Source organism: Gopherus evgoodei, chromosome 18 (genome assembly GCF_007399415.2).
Source record: "Gopherus evgoodei ecotype Sinaloan lineage chromosome 18, rGopEvg1_v1.p, whole genome shotgun sequence".
Lineage (NCBI taxonomy): Eukaryota > Metazoa > Chordata > Testudines > Testudinidae > Gopherus > Gopherus evgoodei.
The window spans coordinates 8823867-8847505 of record NC_044339.1 but is presented as its reverse complement, the minus strand read 5'-3'; the positions used below and the strand labels follow the sequence as shown (position 1 = coordinate 8847505).

The 23639-nt window shown below is 48.1% G+C and overlaps 2 protein-coding genes across 2 annotated transcripts; both read left to right on the top strand.

The window, feature by feature from the left end:
- Positions 1-1326: 1326 nt before the first annotated feature.
- Positions 1327-7206, top strand: CTRC (chymotrypsin C). The gene is made up of 7 exons (XM_030537822.1): positions 1327-1563; positions 1663-1760; positions 2773-2895; positions 3973-4109; positions 4920-5065; positions 6094-6243; positions 7152-7206. The coding sequence occupies exons 1-7, from the start codon at positions 1420-1422 to the stop codon at positions 7167-7169; spliced, it is 816 nt and encodes a 271-aa protein (XP_030393682.1). The 5' UTR covers positions 1327-1419; the 3' UTR covers positions 7170-7206.
- A 5454-nt stretch (positions 7207-12660) lies between these two features.
- On the top strand, positions 12661-23564 carry LOC115637057 (chymotrypsin-like elastase family member 2A). Its single transcript, XM_030537894.1, has 8 exons — positions 12661-12703; positions 13010-13098; positions 14905-15002; positions 15861-15989; positions 18624-18760; positions 20227-20372; positions 20793-20945; positions 22155-23564. Exons 1-8 carry the CDS (start codon positions 12661-12663, stop codon positions 22170-22172), a joined length of 813 nt encoding a protein of 270 aa, XP_030393754.1. The 3' UTR covers positions 22173-23564.
- Positions 23565-23639: the final 75 nt, after the last annotated feature.

The window sequence follows — 23639 nt, the reverse complement described above, 5'->3', positions numbered from 1 at the left end:
CCCAAAGTCAGGCTAGCAGGATGGAGAAATCTTGAGGTCAATGTCATAGGCTAGGTACTCTTACTAAAAGTGCCATGGGGGCTTTAATACTCAGAGGTGACCAAGATCTCAGTTCTACCATGAAATGTCTAGAGACCATCCAGAAGAAGGGCGTTCCAACGAGGATTGCAAGTGGCTCACGAGAGGCATCCAATCACCAGCTCTGAAACACTTCCGCTCCCTGACGGGATGACTCAACTCTTCAGCTTAACAAGGAAGAGGAACTGAGCTCTCTGCAGTTCACTCTGCATGCAGCTGGTGGGTGTTATATATGAGCCCCTCACACTGCGCTCCTGCCTGCTCTGCCCACATATGACGATCTCACGGCTGAGGTTGATTCCGACATCCTTGGGCTAAACAATCCTTTTTCCCCACTGTTGTGTAACGTTTTTCCTACCTCCTGAGCCCCAGTCATGCCTGCCTTTCAGAGCTAGGATTTCAGTTCTCTCTACAAAGAGATAAATCCTGCTAGGTCACCCATTTTAAAGGCAAGACATTGCTTTTTCTTCCACACTACCCAGTGCATTGTATTTGCTGAACGATAACTTGCCAAGGTTAGGAACAAATATTTATCTCACCACGTATTGGTTCTATGCTGTGGCTAATCTCCATTCTTGGCTTCAGGTCAAACTGGTCTTACCCTATAAATACTCTGCAGTCCCCTTCCCTCAACCTAAACCGTCACCATGTTCGGGTTTGTTTTCCTCACTTTGCTCCTGGGCTATGGTAAGTTTTTTATGTGGCAACTCCAGGGTCCTTGGATGGGAGGGGAGAGGGAGGCCCGAAATGAGTGCAGGGGCTCCCAAATGACAGCTTTGGCGACTGAAGGCCTCTCACTCACCACAAGCTGGAACACAGAGCAAGCTTCCTGCCAGTGTGCCTCAAACCTACTCCACAGGGGCTTCTTCCAAGTGCCAGATCGGAATTCAGTTACCATGGCCCAGGCCAACCTTGGCCTCACTATAGAGACTCCAGACAGGGTTACCAGTTCACACCCGCTGCAGTATGGACACCTGTCCCTGAGAATCTGACAATTGCACTTGAGAATGGACCAAATTTGGGTCAGTTAACGGGGGATTTCCTTGATGCAATTTACTGTCGGTGCCCACAGCATGTTGAATGCAGGATTACCATACGCAGGGCTTCTCTACTTCCTTCCTAAGTTTCCTTGGGATATTGTGCCACATCCTTTAGTGAGCATCTCTTCTGCGGGTGCCCAGCTTGGCTTAATGAAGAACTTGCACTCAATCCAGTTACACGGGCTGACGGGGGGGAGGGGGGAGATGGGGGAGTTTGGGAGGAAATAAAGCCACATCCCCAGCTGAACTTGGGACTCCATGAGCTGGTTAGCAGACAGCAGCATACAGTCAGGCCATCCGTATGAGGTTGTGGTACTTCGTAAATGCTCATCTCTCTTCCCTGCTGCATTTCCCAGCCTACAGCTGCGGCGTCCCTGCCTACCCACCTTATGTGGCCCGGGTGGTCGGAGGTGAAGATGCCAATCCCCACAGCTGGCCCTGGCAGGTAAAGATGCAGCGTTATTATTGCCCAAGATGGGGCTTTATTTTTTTAACCACTGGGTGAAATCCAGGCTAACGTCCTCATGATTTCGGTGAATTCCAGATTTCCCTCCAATATGATAAAAGTGGCGTCTGGGCTCACACATGTGGCGGGACCCTTATTGCTACCAACTGGGTCCTCACTGCGGCCCACTGCATCAGGTAAACCAGTGGCTTTCAATCTTTGCAGCTGACTGTACCCCTTGCAGGAGTCTGATTGGTCTTGTGTACCTCAAGTTTCACCTCACGTAAAACAACTTGCTTACAAAAATCAGACACAAAGATACACGATTGCTGAAAAATTTCTTACTGTCTCATTTTTTTACCATGTAATTATAAAAATAAATCAATTGGAATCTAAATATTGTACTCACAGTTAAGCATATAGTATACAGAGCAGTATAAACCAGTCACTGTCTGTATGAAATTTTAGTGTGTACTGACTTTGCTAGTGCTTTTTATGTAGCCTGCTGCAAAACTAAGCTAATCTCTAGATGAGTTGCTGTACCCCCGGAAGACTTCTGTGTACCCCCAGGGGTACAGGGCCAGCTTTATGACCCACGGGACCCTGGGGTTCGGTGGCATTTCGGTGGCAGGGAGTCCGCTCCGGGTCTTCTGCAGCACCGAAGGAACCCCTGCTGCCGAAGACCCCCAAAGCGGGGCCCCTTAGGTGCGAGGCCCTTTTCAGCATGGGGCCCGATTTCAGGAAATCAGTGGAATCGGCATAAAGCCGGCACTGCAGGGATACACGTACCCATGGCTGAGAACTACTGAGACAAACAAATAGCCATGGTGGGCGAAAGAGGGCAGATAAGCCATGCGCACAGACTAGGAGCTGAAGTCTTTTGCTAAGGGAATGGGCTCAGAGCCCTTAAACAGGAAGTCCAAGTGTTTAGTGCAGAAAAGCAACCGGGTGAGAAAAGATGTGGGAGGAGACCAAGAGTGAGAATACATAACTCATGCTAGGGGCACGTGGGGCTTTGCCTTCATCTGGTGCCTGATCCACACTGAGGCTAATAACTGTCCAGTAATGGAGTTACTTCCTTAGCTTTCATTGATGGCATTGTCACAGCTAGGACGTTAATGCCAGGCCTAGCAGATAAGCTGGGAATTTAGAGGCAATCAAGAGAGGTTTAAGTTTAACCATGTTTTCTCCTTCCGTTTGTTCCTATAGCAGCAGCAGAACATACCGAGTTCTACTGGGGAAACAAAACCTGGAGGTCGAGGAACCTAGCTCTGTGGCCGCTGCTGTGGAGAAGATCATTGTCCATGAGAAATGGAACTCCTTCCTGATCGCGTAAATCCGCTAAAGCCCCAGGGTGTTGATGGCGGGGGGGGCTCTGTCTCTCTTTCAGCAATTCTACTGTCAAAGCTTAGCTCAAATCAACCAGTTCTGGCTCTATTTCACTGATTGCACCCAAAGCCACTTGGGTTAACATATGCCTCTGCAATAAGGAAAGTTGCTATTCAGATGGGCCAGTTGTGTGTAAAAAGAATTATTGAGTAGTATTACCAATCCTCATTCTCCCACCACCGCCCCAAATGCACTGCCGGCCTATCGCTGCTTTGATCTGGAGTCACATGACGTATTTCCTTTGGGAAGCTGAGGAGTGGGCGGGGGAGATTTTTGGTTGCGTTCGCTTTCTGACTGGTTGCCGTGCGAGATGTGAGGTAGTTCTCGGGAAGGATTGCTTTTGTAATGGAATGTCACTCTTCAAGTGAAATCAATTCAATCAAATTCAGAAGACAGACCGGGCTAAGGCAGAAACACCTCAGCAGTTGTTTTATGGCTACGTTGGCTGTCCGTGGGGTTTTTTTTTTGTTTTTTTTTTGACTGGCTCAGATATTACACTTGGTTTATTCTCATAACTCAAGTTTAAAGTATTTGCACACTAAGCCATACATTTAATGTGTGCAAAAAAGCGGTTGGTAAAATTCTCAAAAAGGTTCAGGTGACTTAGGCACCTAGATCTCACTGAAAGTCAAAGGGACACAGGTCATTTTTGAAAATGGGACTTAAGCCGTTCTGTGGGTCTGCCTTCCACACCAAGGATCATAGAATCACAGAATATCAGGGTTGGAAGGGACCTCAGGAGGTATCTAGTCCAACCCCCTGCTCAAAGCAGGACCAACCCCAACTAAATCATCAGGATTGAGCCATCATATTAAACATAGATATCCAGCAGTTAGAAATGAGAAAAGGAAGGAAAGGAAGTTTGTTAGTGAGTCCATTCGCTCTCGAGCATGGACAGAACAAAAAATTGAACATCTTACTTAGCTAGAAAAGAAATGAGGGTCTCAGAGGGTCTCTCAGGAGCCCCAGTGTTTCCCAGCTGCGTTGAAACTTCCCCTCCCGATCTGATTTGGATTTCAGCAACGATATTGCCCTGATCAAGCTGGCTGAGCCTGTGGAAGTGAGCGAGACGATCCAACCAGCCTGCCTGCCTGAAAACGATGCCATCCTGCCGCAAGACTTCCCCTGCTACGTCACTGGATGGGGACGCCTCTGGAGTGAGTAGAGCATCTTCTCCTACAGCCGTGGGGCCCCGCTCCTCGGACGTGGCCCAATACCAATAGACTCCAGCCTTTGCTGAGTGTTACTCCAGGCTACTTGTTTTAACCATGAGCCTCCTCTGCAAGTTTCCCATGTCACTGGTCCCACTCTGACCCACCATGGCCATTGGCCCTCTCACAAGGCTAAGATTTGGAACAGCCCATGCATTGTGAAAGGCTAGAGTGAGCACGGGCTGGTTCAGTGGAGGTCAAAGCCTGGGGAACTGGTGCAGGTGGCCAGAAAGATTGGAATTGTTCTGCTAGAACGAATAGGGCACAGTGCCTCCAAGCTGACTGAGCTCCTGAACCAGAAACCCAGGGATGTCTCAGCCTGGATTTCTCTTGGAACCAGATCAGATCTCAGACTCCCAAGAAAGCTAAGAAATCATAGAGGTGAGGGGTGGAAGAGACTTAGGAAGAAAGTTACTAGTTTACCTGCTTGACAATGCAGCATTGTTCCCTACTGTATGTTTCTAGTCCTTTGCCCAGTCTAGTCTTCTCTGATTAACATCTTAAATTTACCTTTACTCAGTTTCTTCCCATAATGCTTTTACGCACCCTCAGTGATTCTTCTCCTTCCTTTGCTGTTTGCACCCTTCATATATTGGTATCTTGTGTGGTCACCGATAGCCAGTCAATCTGGTGTTTCCATTTGCTGAATAACTTCAAGTGTGTAGAAGACAGCTCCTGACCTGGCTTCTCACTTGTGTAAAATTCTTCTGATGGTTCTTTTTCTTTTTTTTTTTTGTGATTCACTCTATTCACCAGCCGACGGCCCCATCTCTGATGACCTCCAGCAGGCACTGCTGCCTGTGGTGGACCATGCCACTTGCAGTCGATGGGACTGGTGGGGCTTCAGGGTCAGGAAAACCATGGTCTGTGCCGGAGGAGATGGAGTCGTTTCTGGATGCAATGTAAGTCTTCCCAGCACAGTAATGCTGCATCCTTTCTCATCACCTCCCAAGGAAGGTGAGCAAATCCAGTTGGCAGGAACTGGGGCATGTGCTGATGGGTTCAAAGCTGCATCTCAGTGGCTCTTAGAGACTCTCTAGCTATGAAAATTCAGTGAAGAAAGCCCTCCGAAAAATGACCTCGAAGTGAGACTTGGCGCCTCTGATATTTGCTGACAAGCTGAGTGAGTTTTGTGGCACAGCTGAGCTGTCCATGTATCAAGTTTGGAATACAGAGCTCCCTGGAGTTACAGGTTCAAACCTAAGCAGGGATTAAGTCACCCCTCAAGTCAAGTTATTTGCTTCTTTTGCGGGGGTGGGTAGGGAGCAGCTTGAACTCAACCTTACAAACCAATGTCCTTTTTGGACCATGCAAATTAATTAAAGGTCCCATTGTACTTTTCATAAGATCCCAGCATCTCTTCTAACTGCTGAACAGAAAGAGCTAATCTGGCTATTCCAGAGTGGCTGCATTTCACTGGTGATTGATGTATGCTGTTGACAAAGCAGAACACAAATGTAAAAGGTTTATCCACTTCATGGCTGGGCACAAGACCCATCCTCTGAACTAAGGCAGCTGTTGCAGGTTAGAACTGAAGTGTGTGAGTGGAGGAGAAGTCTGAAGGGGCTCGCCTCACCCCTATCTGAACATTAGCCTCTTATTCTCAGGCAGACGCTAATTCACCCACTTCTGATAGAAAAAGTTGGCCACACGCCCAAGTCAAAGCTATCGGTTATTTCCTACACCAAGTATAGAGAAATATGGTATTATCCTGTGCACAACGCCGGGTCATATACTGACTTTTTGAACAGTGACCACAGTACAGTGTGAAGGCACTCTGAATTGTCTTCGAGAAATCCAGGACACTAGACCAAAAAAAAAAAAAAAAGTCAGAAATTCTCTCTGTATCCTCCCAAAGTCTTAATACTAAGAAGATCAGCCAGAAGCACTGTTACTATAATAAAAGTTTCTCTGTTTTATGTTGTGTCAGGGAGATTCTGGAGGCCCACTGAACTGCTATGGTGCTAATGCTTGGCAAGTACATGGCATTGTGAGCTTTGGGTCTGGGGTGAGCTGCAACACTCTTAAGAAGCCAACCGTCTTCACCCGGGTGTCTGCCTACATCGACTGGATACATGAGGTAGGTATCGGCCCATTAAAGCAAAGTGCCAGGTGCTTAACTAGGTTTCTGCACACTTACGTGAAATGATTACTGGCTGACCCATCCCAGAACTTCTATCTCTGTTTCCTTTTCAGTCAGTTCTAGCTGATTAAATCAAATGTACAGGCCTGCACCAAACCCCTCAGACTCTGGGGAAGTTTGGAGCAGGATCGCAACTAGACAGTATTTAGTCCTGCCGTGAGGGCAAGGGGCTGGACTCGATGACCTTTTGAGGTTCCTTCCAGTCCTAGAATCTATGAATCTATGAACAGCCTTGGCCCATCTTTGGTGCCATCTCCACACAGCAAATGGTTTTGCTGCTGTCCTACAAAAATGAGGCGTTCTTGTGTCCTAAGCCATTACTTAGGGGTTGAAGTAAGTAGCCAGAGTGCCAAGGACCTTCCACTGACTTCAGTAGGATTTCAGTGAGAGCTATTAGATAATCAGCAACTCTGAAAGTCCAGCCATTCATTTAGGCCCTAGCTTTGAGCCTCCTGGCCTAGAAACAGTCTACAGTGCTGTAAAGGCCAGTAGGAGAGCAGGCAACCCAGAGAGACTTAACTCGGTATCGGGGGTTTGCCTCAGATGCAGACATTATTTTCGAGGATGGTGGTCAGCTGTTAGGACATTCTTTGACATTTATAAAGAAATCTCCCAGTTTCGTGACCAGCTTGTTGCATGTGTATAAATCTAATTGGGGACCCAGGACTTCGGGCCCATCTGTTTCAATTTGCCACAGTATACGTTACACTCCCCCAGTAGGAGAGGGTGATTGATGCTTCAGAGAACTTACTTTAGTGGGAAACATTTAGTCTGGTTTAGTGTGAAACTGTAACTTATTTTTTAAAAAATGATTAACGCTGCTTCTTTTCTTTCCCCGTCACCAGAAAATAAACCTCAACTGAAGAGTCCAGCTCATTTCATTGATTGTAAATCCCAGGAAACCCTAATAAATGGTCTCATCATAGTGTTCCTTGGTCCAGAGGCTGCTTGAAATGTGTCTGACACATGGGTACTTATTTACAGTAAATACACACAGTGCCAGTGACTTCAGTTAAGTTACACTGGTTGAGGATAATAAATAAAATAACAAATTGAGATATACCTATCTCATAGAGCTGGAAGGGACCTTGAAGTGTTGTCAAGTCCAGCCCTGTGCCTTCACTAGCAGGACCAAATACTGATTTTTGCCCCAGATCCCTAAGTGGCCCCTTGAAGGATTGAGCTCACAACCTTGAGTTTAGCAGGCCAATGTTCAAACCACTGAACTATCCCTCCCCCTGTCTTTTCCTAGGGCTTCTTATACAGGGGAGAAAATACCTGAGACTCACCTATGGACTCATGTGAATATCAATAGGCAAGAGTTGAAAGCAGATGGTTGTCCTTACTATGCTATCACTGCAGCAGAACCTAGAGTTCCCAGTGCTGTTCCACCAGGCACTGTCCAAACACACAACAGAGCTATGGTCTGTACCTCCAACAGCCAATTGCTAAAGGACTGGTGAGCCCAGGCTGGGCTAAAAACAAGGGGTATCAGCTCAGCAGCGAAATGATCAAAGCTCTTCTGGCATCCGTTCATAAAGCTGTAGTGAAAGGTGCATTGCTTTGATTTCGGATGCTGATACGTATACAAGGGCATTATCTCGCCGGTGCTGCATCCCAAATCAGCAAGCCCACAAAACTGCATCAGTTGCACATGACCAGGCTTGGCTCTTTGTAGAGTGTAACTATAAAGTATCCCCTGTCTTACTGGTCAGTAACTTCAGGTTCCATTTAAACCAGTAGAAGACATTTCCCTCTGAGGCAGAGGGAAGCCCGTTCACCCATACCTTTACGGGCCTGTGCTTGCAAAACCACATAGCACATTCCTGTGGCCTCATTTCCCCACAACCACTCAAAGGAAGATTTTTGTTATGCACAAGCAGCAAAGCAAAGTAGGGGGGAAGGTGTTGGTCCTACCTGGGATCACTCTCTACCTGAACCTTTCATTTTTCCATTGAAAGAGATGTTTAGGTGCCCCCGGATGCTTTGATAGCTCATGCAGTAGAACTGTCTGAGGGAACACAGGGCTAAAACGACAAGTTACTGTCTCCGTTAACACCACTGGTCTGGTGTGACTGGGACGTGCACTGCTGGAGATCCCCAACCATAGGGGGAGGAGAGGCAAAGCGATGGAGTCCCTCCCTGCTGGCGGCTGTGCATCCTGCCACAGTTCAGGGCAACTGCAGCCGTATTTTCCTTCGGTGGGCTCCCCAGTCATCAGCTCGCTTGGGTGGAAACCTGCATCTTTCCCATTTCAGACCGGGGTATTTCCAGGCTGCACTGTTCCCTGCCTACATTGTGGTATCCCCAGCAAGCCAGACTGCCTAACCCAGCCAGCATCTGCCCTTTGCTTTCTCTCCAGAGGCTACTAACAGGGTAATGGCCCACAGTTAAGTTACCCCCCAGCCCTTTCTAAGCAAGCACATTTTTTCTTAAGGTGAAAGCATTACAGGGAAATAATTAAAAACAATAAAAGAACCTACACACCTGCTAATAAGCTTACTGGAAATCAGCTCCTAATGCCAACGGGCGCAGGCAGGAGTCAGTCCTTCAAACCCTATGCATGGTTTTCTCCTTGGGCTACAAGTTCGCAACTGCTTTAGCTCAGAACAAGAACAACCATGCATAGGTTTTGTTTTTCCTTTATAAGGCCTGGGTATTTGCTCTTGTCCTCATGTAACAGGTGATCAGCAGACAAAGGTCCTTTCCTCAGGGCATAGCTTCAGAAGGCTGGGCTTTTGCATAAGTGGGAAGGAGGGGCAGTTGTACATTTGCATTCACCTCCCCCCCCACCGATGTTCTGGGAAGTCCACTTAAACGTGTTTGTCCTAAAAGTTCCTTCTTTTCTGGCACATTGTTTCAAATAGTCCTTTGTGGCTCAAAACACATCCCAGGGTTGACACTGGTCACCTCGTGCTGCTAGAGAAGTTCTGTACAGTTCCACAATAAGACATAGACTTTGCATTTCTAATGACTGCCAGAGCTACTTAACCTTAACTCGATAAGGATTTTCATGGATGATGCAGGAAATTGCCCTGTTGTGTAGGGGAGTAATGCAGGCCTAGACCCGCCAGATCCAACCCTCCCCCGACCTGCTCCTTCAAAAACATCTGTGCATTGGGGAAGGGCACATGGCTTTGCAGCATCCCTCTGTGGACTCCTGGAACCCTGCCACACCTTTCCATGGGCAGTGGAATGGTACCTGGTTGACTGCAATCAGGGCTCTCTACACTATTTTTTTACGGGTGAGGGGAAGAGAAAAGATGTAGCTCTTACTCTGTACAGCGTCTATTAAGGGTGCCCGGAGCTGGAAGCCAGGCATGGCTGAGTTCTAGGCCATTCACTGTTACCTCACATGAGCCACCTCATCATTCTCCTCCAGGTGAAATGGGGTTAACACCTCCCTCCTTCCCGGGGAGTACAGACAGGGCTAGCTGGTCAGTGCTTTGAGGATGAGCAGAGAGACTAAGATAGATCAAGAGGCTTCACAGAGCTAGAGCAGAGGGGCCAAGCAATGAAGGGGCAGCACCCAATCCATGCACTCCAAACAGCGCCTCCTGGTGACTTTTAGGTTCACTACACGACCTACATTGCAGACGGGCAATACTGTAAAATATTCACATGCACCTGCTCACCACCATACCCTGCTCGCTGTATCTTAGATGGCCTTTCTAAATTAAAGTGCCCCTGACACTAGGGAATTGAGCACACTGGTTAAAAACAGCCCAATTCCTGTTGCACACACAGAGCTAGTTGCCACCTGTCCTCTGCCAGTGTGCTGGGTCTTCCCAGAGCACATGGATTAATGGCTCCAAAGTCTGCAGTGGGTTTTGCCCTGTGTTCAAATAATCCTCTGCTGTGGGTTGATACTGAAACCACGCTAATCTCAGATCTGAGCTATCCTGGGTGCATTGCAGAGCTCCGCCGTCAACGCAGGGAAGAACAGCAAGGTAATGAGCAACAACTGCTGCAGAACCGAAGGTCTTGGGGAAGGCGTTCAGGTCGTAGTCTGGAGATGGGGCTGAGGTTAAGTTTAATGGGAGTTGCACTCACATGCTGGAGTAACAGACAGGACTGCAGTAGCTCAGACAATCTACTGCAACAATTTTCTTTACTTGAGCCAGACTGGAAGCCTAAATGTATTGACATCTCCCGAGAGAGGAGGGTTGATCTGATTATAGCCGTGGTGTAGGACTAGGGAGACCCGGTGTCTGCTCCCTGCTCTGCCACTGACTTCCTTGGGCATGTCACAGAGCGTCTCCGTGCCTGGGTTCCCCAGTTTTATATGGGGGGGGCACTAGCATATCAAGCACGTGAGGCTAATACATTATAGAGTGTGAGGTGCTCAGATACTACAGTGACACGGGACGATGAGAAACTAGAAATAGCCCCCAAGAGCTGATCGATTACTGGGCAGGTTCTCCATGCAAATAACAGTAAGACAGCCACATTATGCATCTAGCACCAACAGTGCGATAGGCACTATACTGACATGTCTTTTTGCCCCCTCAAAGGCTTGACATGCTTTTTACCTCCTCTCAAGAACCAGCACCACCAATGTAACAGAAGCAAGTAAATGACAGGGGAACCCAAGGTGTGATTGTAAGACCTAGGCCCATTTACTATCCTAAACTGTCATTACCTGGGAAATGTTTGGACAACAACCAAAGATGGTTTGTTTGTTTTTTTGTAAGGAAAAGTTGGTGGAACCCATACACAGCAGCCTGGTGAGTTTCCAGCAGGAAGTGCTTTATCAGGGCAGTGCAAAAGTTTGACATACAGCGTCTAGATTCCCAATTACTTTGGGGCTTAAGGAGAAGGGGTGTGTGGGGGTGGTGGTGGTGGTGGGGGGAAACGGTCTTTATATTTTTGGGATGGGGGGTGTCATAACTCTAGTCCCAGATTTGGACCTTAGCGTCCAAAATATGGGGGTTAGCATGAAAACCTCCAAGCTTAGTTACCAGCTTGGACCTGGTACTTGCTGCCACCACCCAAAAAATTAGAGTGTTTTGGGGCACTCTGGTCCCCCTGAAAAAACCTTCCCTGGGGACCCCAAGACCCAAATCCCTTGAGTCTCACAACAAAGGGAAATAATCCTTTTTCCCTCCCCCCCCTCCAGGTGCTCCTGGAGAGAGACACAGACACAAGCTCTGTGAATCCAAACAGAGTGACTCCCCCTCTCTGTTCCCAGTACTGGAAACAAACGCACTTTCCTCTTCACCCAGAGGGAATGCAAAATCAGGCTAGCAAATCCAACACACACAGATCTCCCCCTGATTTCTTCCTCCCACCAATACAGACTCAATTTCCCTGAAATTTCCCAGAAAAGAAAACTCCAACAGGTCTCAAAAAGAAAGCTTTATATAAAAAGGAAGAAAAAATACATACAAATGGTCTCTCTGTATTAAGGTGACAAAATACAGGGTCGATTGCTTAAAAGAATATTGAATAAACAGCCTTATTCAAAAAGAATACAAATCAAAGCACTCCAGCACTTATATTCATGCAAATACCAAAGAAAAGAAACCATATAACTTACTATCTGATCTCTTTGTCCTTACACTTAGAAACAGAAGATTAGAAAGCAGAAACTACTTCTCCAAAGCTCAGAGAAAGCAGGCAGACAGAAAACAAAGACTCAGACACAAACTTCCCTCCACCCAGAGTTGAAAAAAATCCAGTTTCCTGATTGGTCCTCTGGTCAGGTGCTTCAGGTGAAAGAGACAGGGGGGCTCTAATTATTGCTCCCAAGGGCCCACTGGTCACCCCATCTCACACCCTGAAGAAAGGTCACTTAGGCAAGGCTCTAATAATATTTCGATGCCCGACCATCACCATCAATGCCGCTCTCACTGACATGCCTCTGGCCACATGCCCAAATGTCCTGCCTCACCTCTGCCACCCCTAGCTACCCTCAAACCCAGGCCCTGGCAGTTTTGCCCTGAGCCCGATCCTTCCACTGCAACACCAGAGGCTCCTAGAGGACCTTGTGGACTAGGAGTTCCCCCATGAATTGCTGGAAGGAGATTTACACCTTCACAATTCAGGCAATTTTCCCTTCCATCCAAGTATTTGTGACCAGAACTCAAGGTAATGGGAGAGCGAACAGCTGCAACAAACAAAATCCAGCTCACGCAGCGCTCCCCACACAAGGCAGAGCGGAAGCCTGCATCTCAAGGTCCAGCTTTTTTTAGCATTTGCACACACAGGAAAATGTCCCATGGTTGCAAAACCTTCCCACTGGCAACTGAGCCACATGCCCCCTCCCCTAGGCCGTATCTCTCAGAGATAAGCGCTACAGCCACATAAGAGGGCTCAGCAGAGGCACTGCTCCTTACACAGCTACACAGCGCCATGATCGGTATCCTGTTCGCTACCCTGACACTGGCCACTGGGGGTAAGTATCCCGCCTAGAAGTAGGTTTTCATCTGTTTTACCAACAACAGATTTCTAGCTTGAGCCTGTGGTCCTGACACTGACCAGCAGCCTGGAGGTGCTTAAATTTCAGAGTGATGGGCACAATGTAAGGGTCAGACTAGACTATGGCTTAGAAACATCTGTATCGATAGAGAGGTCGCCAGATGGGGCCCTGACATTACAGAAGAGCAGTTCAACCATGTGTAACACGAAGATCAGGACAGTTTTGGTTGGTGGCTTGATCTGTGCTGATTTCTAAGCAGACTCCATCTTGTGTCCCTTGCAGCCCTCAGTTGTGGGGATCCCGCCTACCCGCCTCTCTTGACCAGAGTGGTTGGAGGAGAAGATGCAAGACCATTCAGCTGGCCCTGGCAGGTTAGTGATTCCCGGCTTTCCTTAGCCCAGCCCAGGATACCTTGAGCCATGTTGCCTTCTCATTTTGTTGGGCCTTGTTTTGCTCAACCTACACTCACATTGACAGCGTTTCCCTGTCTATTATGCAATACCTTTTGAACATAGTATCCGATAAATTCCAAACTTCCAGGGAATGTTGTAGGCATCAGTGGTCAAAGCCCTACTGAGTTTACCGAAAATTGGAAAATGAAAAGGCAGAAAAGTGGAGGACACCTGGAGTCCCCTGCATCTGGTTAGCTGATCCAGCAGCTTTAGCTGGGTCTATAATAACAGCCATAGAGCAAAGAAGCAGTTGATGGCAGCCATTGACCCCGTCTAGGGTAATAATACACCCCAGATCGCAGCCCTGCCCATCATCCCAAGGGAGTGGAAGATTTTGACCCCGAAGGAAAGAAATAATTTAACAAATTATAGAAGCGGAATTGTTTACGTGTATCCCTGATGTGAGGGGGATGGGAGGGCAGCACATGAAGAGCTTGGGGGATAGAATGGGGAATGCAACTTAAGGACTCCTGGTGTGTGAGGTGAGCTCAGCCTACACAGGCAATGAAGTGGTTGACAGTGTAGGTGTATCATGGCTGTATTCTGAATGGGACACACTACAAGGACAACTGGCCTTGTGCTTAAAGTGCAGGAAGGGATGTGAGTACTGCGTTCTAGACCCAGCTCTGCCGCAGACTCACTGCCTGCCCTTAAGCAAGTCACTTAGCACTCAAGCCAGCTCCCATTGAAATCAGAGAGGGAGGAGGAACTCTGCCTGGCTTCAGTGGGTGAGGGAACTGGCTCTCTTTGCACCCAGGGCCATGTGGTGAGTGCTTTGACAAGCCTGTCACTAAACAGCAAACAACGAGCATGCTGGGAAATGACACTGACATGCTATTTTGGGACACGGAACCTCAGTTTCTGAGCTTCCTCCCAAGGGCGTGTGTCAGGATTCATTTGCCAATGCTGGAGCTCCTCATGCAGCAGGTGCTAAAGACGAGGTACCAATTAATGACGACTGTTAACCGCCTGGCTGTGCAGCGCTACTGTGCTCTTTTAAGGAACTAACGGGGGAGTAAAGTGATTCCCGTCTACAGCTGATAGGTCAGCTAAGTGTCAAAGCATGCTGGGACCCATCAGGATGGAAGCTCCAGAGGAACAAGAGATCGCTGTCATTACATTTTGCTGGGTATGCAGAGCCATGCTCAGCAAGTAACCAGAGTCTCTAAATAGGGACTATTTAACTCCTAGAATACATTGAAAAAGTAGCACCGATGTAGCTCTTCACCTGTTGAAAGGTTAATAAATGACACCCCTGTAAAGTTGATACAATCCCCATGGCATATCTGGGCAAACGGTGGCAGAGAAGCTAAGCAACCCACCTACGGTCATACAGTGAGTCAAAGGCAAAACAGAAGTGACAACTTGGGAGTTCCCGGATCCCTGTTTCCCTAGATTCCATTTCCATGATCAGGTCACTCGCCCACTAAACGCAGTGAAATATTTAAAAAACAAAAAACCCAAACCGCACACAGGGACCTATTTCTACACAGAGTGACACAGAGGTGTTTCATGAACCCATTTCTTCTGTAGCAAATACAACGCTCCGTTTGACCCATGCTTAGTAAATAGCTTTGGGAAAGCAACGCCGAAATGAAACTTTGGAAAAAAGCCTTTTCACAAGCGAGTGATCTGGATCCGGAGCACTTGGGTGCTTAGCTTTTCACCTTCCCAACAGAAGGAGAGATCGATCCGTGAGCAGCATTCTTACCGTATCGTTCCTAGGTGTCCCTGCAATACAGTTCCAGTGGTAACTGGTATCACACCTGTGGGGGAACCCTCATTGCACCCAACTGGGTCCTGACAGCTGCCCACTGCATCAGGTACGTTAGCTGCAGAATCTCGGAGAATCATTTCTTTGCCGTCAATGTGCAGAAAGCTGTAAATGCTCTGACAGAAAGAGAAAGCTAAAGCATATTAATAACAGGTTCTCCCCTCCAAAAGAGGTCTAGATCCTGTCTCTGGCAGTGGTCCCTACCTGATGATACACTGAAAGGGGAAAACTTCATTCCTCTTCCCCTGCTTATGCCATGCCCTGCACTGTTGGCTTTATTTTTGCATGAATAGCTATGGGTTATTAAATTATCCAGCCCTTTTTAAAATCAGCTGGGCTCTCTTTACAAGCACACGTAGCGGTGAGTTCCATAGATTCACTAGCTCACCCACTTCCATGAAGAAATATTCACACGTGCACTGGGGCTGGTTACTACCACTCCAGTTACAGGAAGCATCATCAGAGCAGATTTGAGCTCTCATGGGCTGGCTGTGTGTGAGGTAGGATTGCCAGGGTGCTCAATATTATTACACACACCTATGAACCAGCGGAGATGCTTTTGTAATAGACATTGTCACACTATGGGAGAGGCCTTCTGAATTGCTCAGGTGTGCCAGGAAACAGCAGCCTGATGCTCTGAAGATCAGCTGGGGCCAAAGTTTAGCAGGAATCTTGGCAGGAGCCAGAGGACCACGTGGAGGTGCAGCCTCTAGTGACTGTAGGTTGCAGCATGCAATGCTCCATCTTAAGCCAACAAACGGCTGTTAATATAGCTGCTAATATAGCTCAATGCATGCTGGCACCCATTGGAGACCCCTTGGCCACCCTTCCCAAAGAGGCGTGTGACTGCACAGCAAGCAGGGAGCTACATATGTGAGCAGCTCTCCCTATTCGTTTTCATCTCCAGCTCTTCTCGGACCTATCAAGTGCTTCTTGGCAAATACAACCTAAAGGCTACTGAAGAAGGATCGGTTGCAGTTAGTCCACAAAAAATCATTGTCCATGAACGCTGGGACTCAAGCCGTCTTGCAGATGGGTAAGTTGATAGCAGCTATTTATACAAAGTGTGAGATATGGCCCCAAACCAAACCCCTCAGTCCAAACACCCCCACGCTGTGGTCAGCTCCAAATCTGGAACGAGTTGTTACAGCATAGGCTCAAACTGATGATTTCAAAATATTGAGAGATTGGCTGTGGGGGGCGGGCAACCCTTTCCCCATTCAAAGCCTTGTCACATTACGGAGGATGGGCGTACCTGGCTCAGCGAGCAGACACCCATCACCCCCAAAGGGACAGAGGCCAGTGCAGGAGCCACCTCCCCAAAAATGAAGTGATGCCTTCAGCCTCCACTGTCTCAGAAACTTTCAGACACATTCACCTAAGATGCCGACCACATGTGGCTGTTAAAGAGTCCACAGCAGGTTTTGTAAGAGTACAGGTGAATTAATCCCTGTGTCCCTAGCCAAATTCCAGCTATTGCAACTGAATTCAACTGAGCGGCTCTAAACTGCTGTGTAGGAGAGCTGTGCGCTGCTTAGCAGCTGCCTTGCTCGACCCAACAGCGTCTCCTGCATCTTAGCAGTGAGTGAGGAGAGCTCTCACCAGACAGGTGTGTGGAGAGGTTCATTTAATACATACATTTAATGTACGTAAAGTCCTTTGAAATCCTCAAATGAAGGGTGCTACCAGAGGTGCAAAGTATTATTAGTAACTTGGATTGATGCCACATTGCTGAACGACTCCTTGGTTCTGCTAAAGTCCTAGTCCATTAGCTCAGCTAATCTGCTGAGTTTCCAACTTTCTGTGTGCTGTGTCCCCAAGTATGTGGCCAAGCCCAGGTTCACAAGGCATTAGTACAAGAACTACAATGTAAGAACAGACATACTGCATCAGACCAATACGCTAGTATTTTGTCTTCCGATACTGGCCAGTGCCAGATGCTTTGTAGGGAATGAACAGAAAGGTCAACCATCAAGTGACAGTCGGAGGCTTAGGGACACACAGAGCATGGGGCTACAACCCTGACAATCTTGGCTAATAGCTATCAATGGACCTGTCCTCCAGGAACTTATCTAGTTGTTTTTTGAACCCCATTATAGTTCTGACCTTCACAACATCCCCTTACTGTGTTGTGTGAAGTACTTCCTTATGTTTGTTTTATACCTGTTGCCTATTAATGACCCCTGGTTCTTGGGTTATGTGAAGGAGTAAATAACACTTTATTCACTGTTTCCATACCAGTCATGATTACATAGACCTCTACCATATCTCCTCTTAGTCATCTCTTTTACAAGCTGAAAAGTCCCTGTCTTTCTAATTTCTTCTCATACAGAAGCTGTTCCATACCCCTAATCATTTTTATTGCCCATCTCCATGCCTTTTCCAGTTCAAATATATCTGTTTTGAGATGGGGTGCCCAGAACTACATGCAGTATTCAAGTGTGAGCATATCATGGATTAATAGATTGGCATTGTGATATAATAACTGCCCAGGGTTGAAATGCCTCCATTAGGGGCCTTAACACCAAGCAGCTGAGTTTATGTTATCTGCCAAATGTAGGGCTGAATACCGTTAAACAGAGCTAGACTGTGTCCAACTGCAGCCAACACTTTTAGATTCCACTTGTTTATTACGCCTCAGTTTAGCAGTTACAGAGCGCACTATAATGATGTTTCTTTAGGCTTAGGAAGGCTTCAAAAATCACTTAAATGCTGCCCCCATCTGGAGAGGAAAGGCACAGGCACTGCCCTACTATGAGGGAAGGGTTTTGGCAAACTCTGAGTGGTAAAAAGAAAAACAAATAGCTGTCATGGAATCACTGATGTTCTCACACACCAGATGAGCCCTTGTACGTTTGGATGCTGACTCAGCAATAAACTGAAACACAAACCCCACAGGCCTCACACAAGGAAAGTCCTGGTGCTCCAACAGGGCTGGGGAGCATTAAGACATCTGTCTGAGGTGGGGTAAGGGCAGCACAGACTGGAGGAGGAGGAGTTATGCCTCTTGAACCCTTTTATCCATGGGGGGATTCCAAGACGGAGCCAAAGGTCTTACTCCCCCGGCCCTGACAGAACATCTGCCCCAGCCTGAGAAGGAAGCCCCAGGCTGAAAGGCCATCTCCTGGGAGTTTCTGAGTAGAAGGATGAGTCGGTAACAGCATGGGCATCGCTGTAGGGAAATGCCCACCCACCACAGGGAGCTGAATGGAAACGAGTGCTTTAAATCAGGGAATCTGGACAAGTCTGAAGCTCCAGGAGCCCCTCTATATATTCTCCAGAAGCTCTCACAGTCACAGGTTGTGTTTACCCCAAACCTTGACAGAGACAGGCCAAGCCTCTCAGACTGAGCCCCATGTGGGCAGAGGAGCTGCAGATGCTGGGCCTGGATTTCTGCAAGGCTTTTGGGCCATGGGGAAGGAAAATCAAGGTGCTCCACCAGGGACTATGGGCACCAATGCACATGTGTCAGTGTCGCATGGGCAACGCCAAGGAGTGGGACGCCTCTGCCATGGCCTGAGGACATTCCTTCCCCTATAGGCAGGGGTCCCTCTTTCGAATAGACAGAGCCCTCTATAAATGCTGCGTATTAATGGGTCTGTTTTCTTCCACTCTCCCTTTGTCCATGCTCCCTCCTCCTCCACCCCGGCTTGTGCACACATGAACACAGCAACGACATCGCTTTGATCAAACTCTCCCAGAGCGTTGCCCTGAGCAATCAAATCCAGCCGGCCTGCCTCCCCCCAGCAAACAGTCTCCTGGCCTCTGGCGTGGTCTGCTACGTAACAGGATGGGGAAGGCTGCAGAGTAAGTGCTAATACAGCTCAGGGGAACACTAAGGGCTTGGCTACACTCATGAGTTACAGTGCAATAAAGGCGCCCCGGGTGCACTAGCTCACTCCCCGTCCACACTGGCAAGGCACATAGAGCGCCCTGACTCCACAGCTACAGTGCTCCTGGTACTCCTCCTCGGCAAGTGAAATAACATTTGCTGTGTCCCCGCTGGAGCGCTGTGGTGCCAGTGCGAATGGGGTGTTGCATTACTGAGCTCTGATCAGCCTCCGGAAACGTCCCATAATCCCCTTAAGTCAAGTGGCCACTCTTGTCATTGTTTAGGAATGCGGATATGTCCTTTGAAAGCTCTTGTTTCTGACAGCCAGCTGCTTATCTGCTCTGAGACAAAGCAACCATTAGTGTGGAATGCTGTGTGGGAGAGGGAGGAGGAGGGGGATAGGGGGAGGTCTGCTGCTGTCTGAACTTACAAGACAGAATGCTGACATGCTGTCAGCCCCCCAAAAGCCCACTCTCTCTTCCTCCACATACACACTCCCTGTCACACTCCGCCCCACCCCACGCCCCTTTGAAAAGCACATTGCCGTCACTTGCATGTTAGGATGGCTGCCCATAAATGCACCACTCCCAATGCTGCTGCAAGTGGATTAAATGCGGCCACACCAGCGCGCTTGCAGCTGTCAGTGTGGACAGACTGCAGCGCTTTCCCTGCTGCGCTCTGCGGAGGCTGGTTTAACTCACAGAGCTCTACATCTGCAAGTGTAGCCAGGCCCCAAATCCGTCTGTGTTAATGTCTCCTTTGGGATTGACTGGAATAAGGTTAGCCCGGTGCCCCTTAGCCCTCAATTCAAAGAGAGATCTGACCAGGCTCTGGCTCCACTCCTGCAGCAGAGATGTTCTTGCATTTTCTTTGCAAAATATTTAGCTTTTGTTAGGACTCAAGCTGAGCCCTCGAGATGCAATTGTAACCCAAGTCAGAGCGGTCTGAAGGCTGCTGGGGCTGTTAGTGCTCATGGAAGACTTGAGAAGCCACTTTAAAGAAGTGAATGTTAGTGATGGACAGCCAGCCTAGAACAGGGAAGTCCCCATGCAGAGAACGGGTACAATGCAGGCAACAGCCTTGTGCTTCAATTCTGACCAGGATGCATCACCTAGAGAGGTGAGAGCACAGAACAGCAATCCTGGCCTATTCATTCCTTGGCCTGTTTGCTGATGCTACTGCCAGTAAGGTGCTGGTATGTGATAAAGTGGTAGGACACCAGCTGATTTCCCATGAGATATTGACAGAGAGCCATTGTTAAAATGGATGAGGATTATCCATCTAGTTCAGACACTTTTCTGAAGGAGGGCTGCATTAAGCATGGATTCTGCAACCCCTCTGTGCTTGGAATCCCTGTTGACTCTTGTACCTGGACATGTTATTTTGCTGTTTCTTGACTGCCAGGAGCTAATGCTACTCCCTTGTTTCTGTTCCCTGCCAGCAAACGGTGCTCTCCCAAATATACTGCAGCAAGGGCCATTGGTCGTGGTGGATTACGCCACCTGTTCCCTGCCTGCCTGGTGGGGTAGCACAGTAAAAACCACCATGGTCTGTGCAGGCGGCGACGGGGTGATCTCCAGCTGCAACGTGAGTCCAGAGAACTTGGCAGTTATGGGCGTGTCTTTAGAGAGTTCTGCATTGTGGGAAGGGACGCTGAAGATGAGGCAGGGTACTAGGATCTACCCCTTCTAGATGGGTTTTGAAACCCCTTCGTAGAGGTTGATAGCAAATTAACGTGTTGAAGGAGTATTTAATAAACCCTGCAAGAGGGATCCACTCAAAACCCTGGATCCAAAGTCTCCCTACATGTTGGACCTGAATATGGCAGATGGGAGCCATCTCATGAGACGGAACCTATATTCATTTCATTCACGCTCCTGCCTTTCTCCCATGTCCCATCTCCAGTTATACAAGACCCATGACAGTGACTTCTCTGCTCATGCACTATAGAAAGATGTGGATTTTTCCAAGCTGGCGTTCAATGACAGTGCCTCTCCTTCCTTGCAGGGGGACTCTGGCGGTCCACTGAACTGCAGAAGTGCTGATGGTACGTGGGAAGTGCATGGTGTAGTCAGCTTTGGCTCCTCGCTAGGCTGTAATTATTACCGCAAACCCTCTGTCTTCACTCGAGTCTCTGCTTTCAACAGCTGGATCGCTACGGTAAGGGTTTAGTGTCTGCTCCTGAGCAAGAACAAACTCTGCTATGAACTTCTAAATGGTGATTCAGGGTAAAACAAAACACCCACAAACAGTTCAAGACCGAGGTTTTGGCTATCTGGATAAATTGGCCAGCAGTAGCTTACCATGTGGACACACTTCCCCCAGAATACAGATCTGTCGCAACTTACGTGCATTTAACATGCGCGATTTCAACTTTACGTGTATGGCCAGGGGGCGGCGTGGCCTCAAGCTTTAACAGTCCTGGGGCACCAACTGTGGCTGGGAGTCCCAGGGCCTTTAAATCACCCAGGGGGCTCCCAGTTGCAGAGGTTGCTGGTAGCCCCCGGGACGAACTAAAGGGCCGGAGGATCCAGGAGCCATGGAGCTCCAGGCCCTTTAAATGCCGGACCCAGCCTGGCTGCCAAAGCTGCGGGAGGGATTTAAAGGGCTCCTCTGGGCTCCCCACCGTGGCGGGAAGCCCAGTAGAGCCCATTAAATCCCGTCCACAGCTCCAGCGGCCGGGCCGGGGCAGCATTTAAAGGGTTCCTCCGGGCTGCGGGCGGGATTTAAAGGGCTTGGGGATATAATTTTGAGTATACGCGGTTTTCGCTTTATGCGATAACCGCGGAACGGAACCCCCGCGTAAGATAAGACTTGCCTGTAGCTGGTGCACATCTAAATTCACCCTGTAACTTATTCTGTAATAACTTCACCGCATAGACAATCCCTTAACACACCAAAAGAGAATGCTGTCTTGTTTCTAGGGAATTAGTTCCAGCAGCGAAGGTGAAGTGTCTTCCTGTTGAATGGAACTATCCAAATGATCTTCATTTCTAACCAAAGTTCAGGCGTTTTGGAATAAATCTGTCACACTTTATATTAAGGGTATATTTATAGAGTTTTAATAAATGTTAATTGATGTCCAACAACTTAATTAGCTATCATCTATTAGTATGGTAATCAGCAACACATACTGCTCATGGCTATAATGTTCTTTTCAAATATTTATTAACTATAAATGAACACTTAAAGGATGACTCAGAAGCCAAATCACCTCTCTTAAATACTTAAGGAGAGGATTGTAGGACTGGTTTATGTATTTAAAGGGAAAATGTGTAGAGTCTGGATGACCCTGTTTACAGATTTTCTTAGTTTTCTGGTCCGATTCCCCACCACCACTACCACCACTTTGTTTTATACTTTCTGCAGGTTTTGGCAAACAACTAATCTGAAGAGCGGTGGACAACAGACTAACCATGTTCTGGGGGAATATGAAGCACGACACAAGAAGGGGGGCGGGGGGCTCACCCAGAGCCATCTCCTTCCACAGTGGTTGACATGAGAAATGGGTGTTGTCACCCTAGTGTCCCCACACTCCCTTCTAACCCCACATTCCCGTACTAGGCTCCAGCTTCCAACTCTCCCTTTGCCTCACACCTGAACATGGGGGAATTATAAGAACTATAAATCCCAAGAAGTGATCCTGGAGTGGCTGCTGGCTGAAGAACATGCTATAGTGCAGGAACCACCTGAAAGCCACTTTGAAATATCAGGGGGGCTTTCAAAGACTGAGGATAATTTCTGATGATACATTTTAACCTTTTTCAGGGGAATGGAGCCCATGATGCTTATCTCTTCCCAGCAGCCCATAAATCTCTTACCAACAGGAGTTCCATGCACACCTGCAGAGGGGAAAGAGAAGCCAGTGTTCATTTTTCTACCACTATAATATTTAACCCACTTGGAAAGAGTTAGTGAAAGGCCATAAATTCACCCTCTCTACCTTGAGCTTTCAGACCCGGAAACTACCCAATAGAAACAGCCTGGAAGGACTGAGGGCCATCTACATCCCCATTGCTTTTACTTAAATGACCTTAACAAAGAAGCTCTGATGCTCCAGAGAGGAGCAAAACCGATGCCAGACAATTGGTCAATTCAGTCCTGCACACGTGAGCAAGAATCAGGACGAGCTATGGCCTGGGGAACGTTCCGACTCAAAGCCAGCTGGCTAAGGGAAGCTGCAAGGATGTCAAGGGAGGGGGCAAAGGACAGTAAGGGCTCACAGTAGCAGTAACTTACGTGTCTTTTAAGAGAGCATGTTCCAGCACAGCGAAGGGAATGTACAGTAGCGAACCGCAGGGCTCCAGATTCTCCCCTTTCTTGCAGACTCCCTCACCTATCCTAGCCCTGCCATATCGTTTGTCCAGAAGGAGCAGGTTGCTTAGCTGCAGCTTTGACACATGACAGGGCCCCCAGCTCCATTTCCCACAGATAAGTCTTCTGCTTCTCTCTCCCTGGAGGACCATTAAGAGTGCAGGAACCAGGTATACAGTGTTTCTACAGTAAAGCCAATCAGAATTGTACATAAGACCAACACCCAATGAGTCAGCTGCAGGGGGAAATAATTTAATTGGCATCTTAAAACAGCAACCAAAGGAGTCACGCTCCTGATTTTATTTAAATAGAGAATCAGCCATTAAGCCTCACAGACTAGCTGCAGCTGGTCTAAGCTACTCTGGTGTTCGTGGTAAGCCTGGACGGCTGTGATAATTCATTGGTAGGGGAGTTATTAAAGAGCCAGCAACATTTTTTTTTTTTTCTAAAATCGTCATGCTTTTATTCCCCCAGACACTGGGGGAAGCGTAGCAGTAAGAGAGAAGTCAGAGAACGTCAGGCTAGCTGGAGAAAAGACAA